The sequence below is a fragment of the Diadema antillarum genome, unplaced genomic scaffold (assembly GCF_040938485.1).
Source record: "Diadema antillarum isolate AM-2024a unplaced genomic scaffold, OU_Dant_1.0 seq00000699_RagTag, whole genome shotgun sequence".
NCBI lineage: Eukaryota > Metazoa > Echinodermata > Echinoidea > Diadematoida > Diadematidae > Diadema > Diadema antillarum.
Genome location: NW_027271604.1, coordinates 221,957 through 233,633, shown reverse-complemented (window position 1 = coordinate 233,633; position 11,677 = coordinate 221,957). Strand labels below are relative to the sequence as shown.

Sequence of the window (11,677 nt, the reverse complement as noted above, 5' to 3'; positions counted from 1 at the left end):
TCAATTTAAGACTACATTTACATCACCATCAGGAATTGTTACGATACCGACAAAGGATTTAGTCCAAAATCTAGACACAAAAGAGGCTGCTGAAGGACAAAGAAGATTATTGACCTCCTCTTATTTTGTATGTTCCCTTTCTTTCTTTGTTGTTTCGTCTGCTTCCGGATTAAGCTCTTCGTATTAGCCTAAAGTGCTCCTGTTGTCTATTCTTTATTGTGCCGAGTAATTGAAATGTTGGTTGCTATTTCGCTTAATAATATCTGGGACTCTATTCTGATTTCTTTTGGTCCGGGCTAGTGGTGTTTGTGATACCATTTGAGGACTGATTTTGTTTGCTACCGTCATCGTTGCACTTCTTTTTCGCTGTCTTCTTGCGACGTAAGCACGGCAGTAACTGGCATATCTGGCGCCGGAAATTGGCGCCAATAAGCACGTAGATGAAGGGATTTATGGCGCTGTTGATCAGGAGCAACAGACTCGCGTAGACGTGGCCTTCGTAGTACAGCTTCCAGGGTAGGGCGTTAGGAATGATTGCTGCAGCGTAGAAGGCGTAAAACGGGAGATACAGGATAATGTAAAGTAACGCCACGGTGATTACCAGGCGCATGCTGCGAGCGCGTCCAGGTTTCCTACTAGCCGATGGCTTTGCGTCACTCGGGACTGCAGGTTCTGAAGCAGGAGGCCGGAATTCAACGCCAGCGTTTGAAGCGCCTACGTCGTGAGCCCGCTGGAACATGGCAGCGGAGGTAACTAATGAAGTCCCATGCGACATGCCTGGTCGCTTTCGCCGCAGCTTCCTGACGATTTGATAATTACAGAAGGAGACTATTAGGACAGGTATGACGAAGAGCACAAGCAGTGTGTAGATCTTGTAGACGAGACTGCCATGTTTCCATGGCAACAGCGTCATGCAGTACTTTCCGACCCGGGTTGAAAATATTTGTACCGGAGCATGCAGAAGGAGTGACACTGGTTGGAGATTGAGAAACAGATAGACAGACATGTTAACAATGGAATTTGTATATTTTTTGCAAAGTCCTATTATACCTCCATGCAAGGTGCAAGGCACAGCCAACAAAGAGTGGAAGGAACAGATGTAGCGCATTAACATGTCGGCGAAATGCATTTTCTAAATCTAGCTCTCAATTTAATGACAATAGATCGATTTAGCAGCAAACAATTCGAAGGCTATGCACATAGTCCACCTTCATTTGGGAAAGTGTGTAAATACTTCGGGTGGTTTACTCTACCAAGTATATTTTTACTTATAAGTCCTTAAACAAAAAATCTCTAAATTTGCATACATTATAGTAAACTGGTCTCTTTCACTCAATCAAATCATCGGACAGAATGGTAAACTTCATTATACTGCATCTATCTCGTCAAATAATGTACGAAACTGTATGTTTTCTTTGTTTCACTAGCTGTTTTCTTCTTCGTTACGTCCTTTTGAACAGGGAAATGTATTTTCCTCTAATGATCACTCCTAGAAATTGCAAGCGAACACCCCTGAGAATGAAAGTCTCCGTTTAATTGGACTGAAATGTTGTGGGTCCTTTGGTGATGACGCCATCACCCAATCTAAGAAGCCAGTTGGTAATCAGCTCATTGATTGTTGCACATTTCCCATACGACCTTCTCGTTTTCTCAATTGGTTAGACACTTCGCTCGCTTTCACAGTGATGTAAGGCATAAATTCAATATTACGAAACGCAATCATGTTCAAACAAAGAATGAATTTGCGGATACTATATAGGCGACCAGAATGTCCCGACAATTAACACTTTGGGAAACCATCTATTTCATTTTTTCTTCCACTGACTGTATCAACAAACATTTTATATCATTATTTCTGAATGTTAAGCTTTAATGAACACTATGTTGATGTGAGATGGACGTGCTGGCAAGCACCATGTATGATGATTTGTCGGTAGAGTCATGAATAAGCCATACATCACAGATGCTTGTCTCACTGAATTTAAAATTCAATATGTATGTTAATACCATACTCTTTCCATTCACGAGAAAAAAAGTGGAACCACGAACTAGCTTATTGTACACCGTTTTGTCTTGTGCCAAAAGTGTGAAAATGCCTATTTGTTGGCGTGTATTCATTTTTTCGTTTGTTTCACGTTCTTTATCAAACCATGGACCTATCAATATAGCCTAGGTCCATGATCAAACTAGCCTGGTAAGGGATGGAATAAGGCCTTGTCTACTTGATTTATTACTGTGACCAGGATTAAGACAGGCATTTTTTTTTAAAGATATGCTGATATGCCGGTAAGCTCTAGTACAGTGTTCGTCTAGGATTTATGGGACCATGATGGGACGAACACTGTTCTAGGGCTTTCTATATAGCTCAGTCGATAGAGCACCGGTCTAGTAATCTGGATTTCTAGGGTTTGAATCCCGATGGAAACCCATTTTCTTTGCTCAAAGTCGCCACTAATAACTCATTCGTTTCTGGTCAGTTTTCACTTTGTTTGTTGTCATCATATATATATATATATATATATATATATATATATATATATATATATCAGGGCTCGACACTAACGGTGGCCCGGTGGCCCGGGGCCACCATAAATGAAAGTCGGGCCACCAAATTTCAAAAAAGGGCAAATTTGGTGGCCCGCCTCGGCCACCCAAATTTTTTGAAAAGTATGTCAATAAATTCGTAACTTTTCTTTAAAGGATGGATGGAAAGGACCGAATGAGTGCCTGAGAGTGAGTGTTGCGAGTTTGTTGAGGTTTATTTATGAGAGTATAAGTCAAACTTCCAATTCTTACTATGATAAAACTTCAATTTTTGACTCATTAAAAACAGGACTTTTAATGTTTTCATTGTTTTTTCGGGCCACCAAATTTTTCTCTCGGGCCACCAAAAATTTGAACTTGACTATTTTGGTGGCCCCATCGGGCCACCAAACAAAAAAGTTAGTGTGGAGCCCTGTATATATAATGATACTTGTAGTTCGCGTGTTGGTATACCAGTACAGAAAAGATGACGAAGTAGGGTGGTAATGCATTTCAGTCGGACAGTGCTATTCATTCAGACCAAATTTTCGACGACATACGTCTTCCCCAGGGTCGACAATGACAATTATGAAAGTAAATAGAGTCATCTTGAGTAAGTAGAGTCATCTTGTTTACTTTCATATATATGTATATATATATATATATATATTTATATATATATACATATACATACATATATGATATATATATATATATATATATGCATATACATATTATGATATACATGTGTGTGTGTGTGTGTGTGTGTGTGTGTGTGTGTGTGTGTGTGTGTGTGTGTGTGTGTGTGTATGATTCCTTATCGTTATACATAGTACATCAAAAACTTTGCCAAAGTTATCGAAAATGCAATAGCCATGTAAGGACCGACGAAATAAATGATAATAAATTACGAAATCACTTTTTTAAAAGATAAACCGGTGTGACGTCACCCATCCAGATAATAGTGAGAGTAGTGCCTGCACGTTTTGTATTACACTTGTATCATGAGTTTGAGACACCTTGATTGGCCATCCATATGAATATATAAATAATTATGTCTAATCTTGATATTCATATAGTAATGTTTTCGGGTGTGACAAGCGCTATAGTTCACCAATCACTGTTGATTTCTTATCTACTTAGGGAGAAATATTCATTTTGAATGAATAAGAAAAACAAAGCAAAATAATGATTCAAACGCTTAACAGTTCCAGTGTATCTATTTTGTCCTTGTGCATATGATGCGTTTTGCAAATTAAATTGAAGATAATGTGTGTCTTTAAAATAGTCACAGAGATCCCTGACTGCTATTCCTCTTCTATACCTGGTTCTAATAAGCAAAAGATATGACTATTCGTTTTGTGGGAAGTCAATGAATTTGTGTCCATACATAGCACATAATGTGTGTATGTCTGCCACACACAGACACATTAATGATGTAAATCAACTCTGGGATAGTGTCAGGGATCACCAAAGTGATGCAGCTTTTTTTTTTCAATGTATAATGTAAACAAACGTATAGCGAAAACTGACCAGAAACAAAACGATAAATAGTGAAAACTTTGAGCAAAGAAAAGGGTTTCCATCGGGATTCGAACCCGAGACCTCCTGATTGCTAGACCTAGGGCTTTCAGTGTAGCTCAGTTGGCAGTTTTCAGTTTACACTCACGCAGCCACACTCCGACAAGGGAGAAGATAACGGACACAGCTGACCGCTCCTGCAGGTTCTTCAGTGGATGGACGATCAGCTTGTAGCGGTCAATAGACAGGGCCGAGAGGGTCAGGGAGGACGTCTGCACTGTCACCTGCAACATAATCCGGGAACGGACCGAAAAATACCATATTTAGGCCTAAATGTATTTATTTGCCTTCTGGTGTGGTTAAAAGGATTCACTTTTGTATTTTTATGTTCATTGACATTAATATTACCCGCATTGCTCATATAGATTGTGGGCAATTTATTATACTTTAATATCTTCTTTATATCTTCTTCATTTTGTTTTGAAAAATATTTCAACCAGTAAAGGTTCACTCATTAAAGTTTTGAGATTTTCAGTTTTGTAAGTTGACATTAAACAAAATCAACCTGCACACCAAATCTATGATTGATTTCTTTGTTTTCTTTACAAATGAACACAATGAAATTATCATATTCTTTGCATGAAGTTGTTGCAATGTTGTAATATCTTGGCAACAAAGATTTTTGAAGGTCGAGTATGGATGTATTTTTTTTTTAATCTATTGTGACCTTATCTTCATTACATTATATTTTGTGTGCGAACATGATTATGGAAGTCCTTTTCAGGTGATTACTTTTTTTTTTCCTCAAATAAACATAATAGCATGATACTTGTATGCTTTGATACATTTGGTAATATGACGGGAAAAAAAACGTTCAATCGTACATATTTTGTTAAACGCATGTTGTTATGTTCTGACCCTGAATAAAGGCAATAACACATGTTAATATGATTATAGTAACCTTGACAAAATGGGGGGTTAATATCATAGTTCGTATCTGACGAAAGGTATGCCGGAGATATCCATCTTATGGTAGCACTCGGTCTTATTAAAAGGATTCAATAGAACTAATGATGTATTGTATGGGAGTCTTAACATATATGATAAACAGTTCAAAAGAGAAACGTTGCTGACAAGCGTGTTAGTATATGTGTATACTTTCTTTTAGCAATAAGTTCACAATAATTTTTTCATTTGATAATCATCCCCATCAGGCGCGCCGGAAGCAGTTTTGGATTGGGGGGGCAAACATTGGAGGGGGCTCAAGATTAGACCATGCATATGTTACACAATATACACATACACATACACACACGCACACACATCTATTATGTATATATATATATATATATATATATATATATATATATGTAAAGTGGCGTACGGTGGGTCGAAACATGGGGGGAACCATAAAGTAATTTTGATGGTCTGTATGCTTGTGCGTGTGTGCGTGAGCAATAATGGGACTACAATACATTACGGAATGTGATACATTCAACAACGCAGTCATTGAGGAACATTGTAAGTTTTCCTTACATGGATTATGGAATGACGGTGTGAAACGATCGACAAATTATATACTGTCAGCAACATCAGAGGTGAATGGCATAACAATAAAATGCGAGCGAGCGAAGCGAGCGAGCTTGAAAATTTTGATATTCTACAGTTCCAAAACTGGAGTTTTAATTGTAGCTATATATTTCGCTTTGGAAATAAATGGGGGCGCATCGGGCGCAACTGCTGGCAATTATTGGCAGCAACATTAGGAGAATGGCATAACGGTTCAATGCGAGCGAGCGAAGCGAGCAAGCTTGAAAATTTTGACATTCTATACAGTCCCAAAACTGGGGTTTGTAGCAGTTAATCTTTCACTTTGGAAATTAATGGGACGGCGCATCGGGCGCAACTGCTGGCAATTACTGGCAGCAACATTGAGAATGGCATAACGATTCAATGCGAGCGAGCAAAGCGAGTGAGCTTGAGAATTTTGACATTTTACAGTCCAAAAACTCCCGTTTGTAGCTATATCTTTCGCTTTGGAAATTAAGGGGGGGGCATCGGGCGCAACTGCTGGCAATTACTGGCAGTAACGTTAGGAGAGTGGCATAACGATTCAATGCGAGCGAGCGAAGCGAGCGAGCTTGAAAAATTTGACATGTTACAGTCCCCAAACTCCCGTTTGTAGCTATATCTTTCGCTTTGGAAATTAAGGGGGGGGGGGGGCATATCGGGCGCAACTGCTGGCAATTACTGGCAGCAACGTTAGGAGAGTGGCATAACGATTCAATGCGAGCGAGCGAAGCGAGCGAGCTTGAAAATTTTGACATGTTACAGTCCCCAAACTCCCGTTTGTAGCTATATTTATCTTTTGCTTTGGAAATTAAGGGGTGGGGGCATCGGGCGCAACTACCGGCAATTACTGGCAGCAACATTAGGAGAATGGCATAACGATTCAATGCGAGCGAGCGAAGCCAGCGAGCTTGAAAATGTTGACATTCTAGAATCCAACAACTGCCGTCGTAGCTATGTTTTTCGCTTTAGAAATTAAGGGGGAGGCGCACCGGGCTCAACTGCTGGATGCGAGCGAGCGAAGCGAGCGAGCTTGAAAATTTTGACATTTTACTGTCCAAAAGCTGCCGTTTGTAGCCATATTTTTTCCCTTTTATTCTTATATATACATATTTATTTTATTTTCTTTGTTTATTCATTTATTTTTATTATTATTATTATTTTTTTTTTGGAGGGGGGCTTTTTGGGGGGGCAAAAATACGTTTTGCCCCCCCACTTTTTGGATTGGGGGGGCGGCCGCCCCCCCTGCCCCCCACTTCCGGCGCCTATGATCCCCATAATGTTCATTTGGTTGCCCAAATAGCATATTTTTACTGTTTTGTTGTGCAGAAATACTTTATTGTATTTGATCTATAATATGCCGAAAATGAAGTCACACATGACGTTTACCATTACATCAATATCATTGCCTGATTGAAAACATTTTGTGTCGTCGACAAGTGGTACTGACATCAAAATTATTATGTATTGACCTTGTCTTTATCACATTAAAGAAAGATACGTCTACGGCCCAGAAACGGAGCCTGTTCGATTGTGAAAGTCTTGAAACAGCGGCATATCGACACATGGATCAACACGTAATATTTAGTTGCGCGCCCATGATTACTTCGTTAGAACAAAACAATGCTCGCAAGCAATTGCTTTTTTGATGCATATGGATTCAATCAAAAGGCTAGCACAAGCATTTTTTTTTTAAATCTTATCAATCTTTTATGCATATACCGGTCTATTATCAGTACTAACCACACATTTAATGAATAGTTTAATCTGACACCCTTTGGGGAAATATGAGTTCAGTGAACCCCTGCACATATCTGTTAACGTTTTCTTCTTCTTTTTTTCTTTTTTTGGAAGGTTTTAAGGCATTTAGGATTTTTTTCAACAATACTCTTTCATTGCAACTGATTGACAACTTGCCCCACAATACTCTTTCATATCTTAGAAGTTACACAACATCAGCGACTTTGGCATTTGAAACATTAACAATGGCTTTATATTTCAAAAGTTGCACATTGGCTTTTTGTATATACATCGAGACCTTTGCGAGCTACAATTAATACAATTGAACCCAACTGAAACTCAAATTCCAACTCAACTGAATTATCTTATTGTTCTTGCACTCCTGTTTGTTTGTGTTCGCGTCATTTGTTATCACACTGAAGTGTTACATTTTTGTAGGCCTACGTGAAAAAAAAATGATAGTACGTAAAATGTTTGTGTTTCCCTTTTCCTTCTACCTTATAATATCATACTTCATCAAGTTTATTACATCTTATGTGTACATACATTTGAAATATCAATATGAGAAACAGTAAAAATTGATAAGAAAATTGAACTGTAAGAGCTCGACAAAGTAGACAAAAATAAGTAAGCATAATTTCAATTTCAATTTCAATTTCAATTATTTCCATTTCCATTGAATAAAAAGGGAAAATTATATACAATACATTTACAGAACATATTTGTAATAATTTCAAAGAAAACGTACAAGTGATCACAAGTTACAACAGAAATTCCTTAATAAGGTATATACATAAACGTAATACAAAGATTAGAATGGAAATGGAGTCAATGTGTACTTTCCATTTTGACAACAAAACGAACTCAAAGTGCCAACATAAGGCCATTAGTGAGCCATTTATTCATAAGAGTAGACTTATAATTTTGGCGAGTATCAACATGCTGAATCTTACGTTATTCTGTAAATATTCTGCATAACAATATGTATGTCAAACTGTAACATTCTCCAGCATCGACGTTATGCTTATATTAGGTTTAACAAAAGATAAATCAATAATATAATTTATAGTAAAGGTTTACTTATAGCAGCGACGATCATGAACGGAATGGCCATACGCAAATTGTATACGATGAAAGCTGATATAGGACTTTACCATGTGCAGGTAGTTAGGCACGCAGACCCACGATGAAAAGATGTCATAATTGATGAGGTAGCTGATCTGCGTCAGAATATTTTCAAGCAGAAGCACGACATCGGCCAGCGCCATGTTCAGAAAGTGGTAGTTAGCCGTCGTCCTCAGGTCCCGGCAAAATACGACCAGGATGATGACCGCGGTGTTGCCAACGATACCGACGCTGTCGACGACAATTTTGACGAACCTGAGAATGACAAGGGCGATTTCGGGTATGATAGGGTACCCGTATCCACCGTGGCCACCGGAATAGCCGCCATCGTCAACTTCATGTCCCGTTTCGTTGGGGAAATCCACGAAACTGACTGTCTCGATGACAGATGTGGACGTCATATTCATGCTGTCTGGGATTGATAAGATGTGGACTACCCTGCACGATGTCGTCGAAGCGTTGAAGTGATCCTCAGAGAAATCAACTCCCCCGTTTCTTTCGCTCTTTATTGACGCTCTCTCCGCAGAGACATTTTTTCCAAGCGTTTTGTCGTCAGGCCGGCATTTCATATCAAGACGTGAGACGACCGGGTATACGGCACTTCCGTTCTTCCTTGACCAATAAGCTGCTTGGGTTTCCATCAGATGAGGTGCGTTTCCGCTCTGTTAAATCAAGGACATAACTTGTCCACTCTTCTAACAGCGCGCATGCGTTTTCGAATCTGATTTCCTTCTATAGATGCTCCAATAAGATCAAGTTTCTCATTAGCTTTCGATTAACTTTAGTTTCCTGTTCACAGTATATGCTGAAGACATTCTAAATTGAAGATGAAATACTATAATTACACCCCCCCCCCCCCCAAAAAAAAAAAAAAGAATGGGTGAGCTATTCTTAGTTTGGAATTTTTGGGGATTAATTTCTGCCAATCACACTCATTTAAAAATCCATCGCCATAATCATAATGTAAAAATATTTAATGTGCAGTATGTTTTGAAGTGTATTCTCACCTTATGGTCTTATAACGGTACACGACGCAGGCGTTTATGAGTCGGACCTTTCATGACTATATATGCAAAATCTTTAAACTATTAATCATAATGCAAGTCTTATTACAAGGACTTACTAAGAGTACAAAATTGCAAACAGTACAGACAGTTGCAATTCACCACTGACCCAATCACAATAGTTTCTATTTCATTTTGTATTTTTGTCTTAGCCCCCAAAAAGGAAATTATTAGAACCAATATGAATATGTATAAGGCCTATGTATTTATCAGTAATCCATAAAAGGACCTACAGCTATCATCTCACCCTCTGCTCTTTGACAATAATCCTGTGGAATATACATACATCTGTCAAATCTTATTCTATATATATATATATATATATATACTCTAAAAAATCGAGTGAAAATATTCAAAAAGAGTCAATTTAGAGTGAAATTGGAGTGAATTTTGAGTGAAAATGTTCATTTTCACTCATTTGGGAGTGACCTCAGGGATCACATTTTCACTCAAAATTCACTCTAATTTCACTCTAAATTCACTCTTTTTTTGTATTCACTCTTTTAGGAGTGAATATTTTCACTCGATTTTTTTTAGAGAGTATATGTGTGTGTGTGTGTGTGTGTTTACAGTATATATCACGTACTGAAAATACACCTAAACTAGCAACCCCCCCCAAAAAAAAAAAAAAAAATAACAAGGCATTATCCATCTTTGCTCATAAATCCTCTTCCGTCCTTTCAGAAACATGTGTTTTTGTCCAATTCTTGTTGTACGGATAGTTGTACCCTGCAATCGGTGACAACACAAATCAACAGATGATTTGAAATATTATAGTAGCTAAACGCTGATTTACTATACTCTTTATGGTTCACACGGTCTCAGCTCCAATATTTTATTGTTCATATTTTCTTTTCTTTCGCATCTGTATGCACCCACATTATTCTAAGACGGCCTTGTCGGTGTTTTCTTTTCTATTTAGTGTGTGTATGTGTGTGTGTGTGGGTGTGTGTGTGTGTGTGTGTGTGTGTGTGTACATGTATGTGTGTCCAGATGTACTTGCGTGCAGTGTGTGTATGCGTGTGCGAGTATGTTCGACTTTTTTTTTTCTGAGGACCAACCGCAAGCATCTGCCTTTCTTTAAGTTCTCGGCCCATTATCTTAATTTTACACCATGAATATGACATACTCCAGACTGATTTAGTTCAAGTTCACACAAGTTGTTTTTAATTCATCTCCAACAAAGTGAAGGTACAATAAACTGTTTGGGTATACAAATAATGTCACGAAATCAGTACAACAATGTAATGAACATAATAACATAATTCACATCCTTTCTGTAATCATGAAATACCATCTAAAATCTTTTAACACTGAATTATCAAATATTTATTACTATTCATTGATCTGTAGATGTATGTTACAAATTAACTTTGTGTGTAAGCTAAAATGAATAATATTGAGTCCCGCAGAATAAACCCAGTCGACTGCGCTATGTAAAAGCATCCCATAAATCTACAACCAACGTTTATTTTGCTGCAACTATCTATTGCATTAATTCCGTCTCACATCATAATGGCACATACTAGTAGTTATCAAGGCCGCTAAAAATCTAAAACTCTCATGAGATGTATTGTATACTGAACTTTGGTGATATAACATCGGTTGATTTTTGTCGGAAACTAAAAGCAGCTTCCTCTCTATTCAGATTAAATTGATTGAATATTGCCTCTTGAACCTTGGCTCCTATCAGAAGAGAACCTTTTCTTGACTTAATGGAAGATGCTCTTAGCTGAATGAGGAAAATAGGGAAAAGCGGTGACAAGCAACTCACCCCATCAGAGTAAGTCTGTCAATGCGCCATAACTTCTTGTTGACGTGGAATGAATTATTTGTGTGGTCATTTCTAATATCCAAAATGAAGAATGATATGGTAACAGTCTCTCACATCTTTTTACGTGTCCGTACATGTCAGCGCTATGCCTAAAGGTGTCTTTTCAGAGGCTTATCTCCGCTACTTCACATCTAACTCAGGGATAAGCTGCTTAATGGGGAGCAATGAAGTTATCTCTACATCTTACATTCTGATGATGGTGACTCTTACGGGGCAAAGATATTCATTCAACAACAACAACAACAAAGCAACGACGCAAAGAATACATTTTAATCTTTAAATGTCTATTCAAATATGCTTT

The 11,677-nt window shown here is 38.0% G+C and overlaps 1 protein-coding gene across 1 annotated transcript; it reads right to left on the bottom strand.

Annotated features, from left to right (window-relative positions):
• Nucleotides 1–271: 271 nt before the first annotated feature.
• Nucleotides 272–8,885, bottom strand: LOC139737689 (G-protein coupled receptor 54-like). The gene is made up of 3 exons (XM_071648369.1): nucleotides 8,508–8,885; nucleotides 4,193–4,328; nucleotides 272–972 (listed from the first exon to the last, which is right to left on the bottom strand). The coding sequence occupies exons 1-3, from the start codon at nucleotides 8,883–8,885 to the stop codon at nucleotides 272–274; spliced, it is 1,215 nt and encodes a 404-aa protein (XP_071504470.1).
• Nucleotides 8,886–11,677: the final 2,792 nt, after the last annotated feature.

Bases quoted from the DNA above. Each gene is read 5' to 3' on its own strand.
- LOC139737689 (XM_071648369.1), bottom strand. From the start codon at position 8,885: ATGAATATGACGTCCACATCTGTCATCGAGACAGTCAGTTTCGTGGAT. The intron at 4,329-8,507 runs GTAAAGTCCTAT...ATTATGTTGCAG, and splicing joins TGCCTAACTACCTGCACATG to GTGACAGTGCAGACGTCCTC. The intron at 973-4,192 runs GTGAGTGTAAAC...ATCTCCAACCAG, and splicing joins CCTTGTCGGAGTGTGGCTGC to TGTCACTCCTTCTGCATGCT.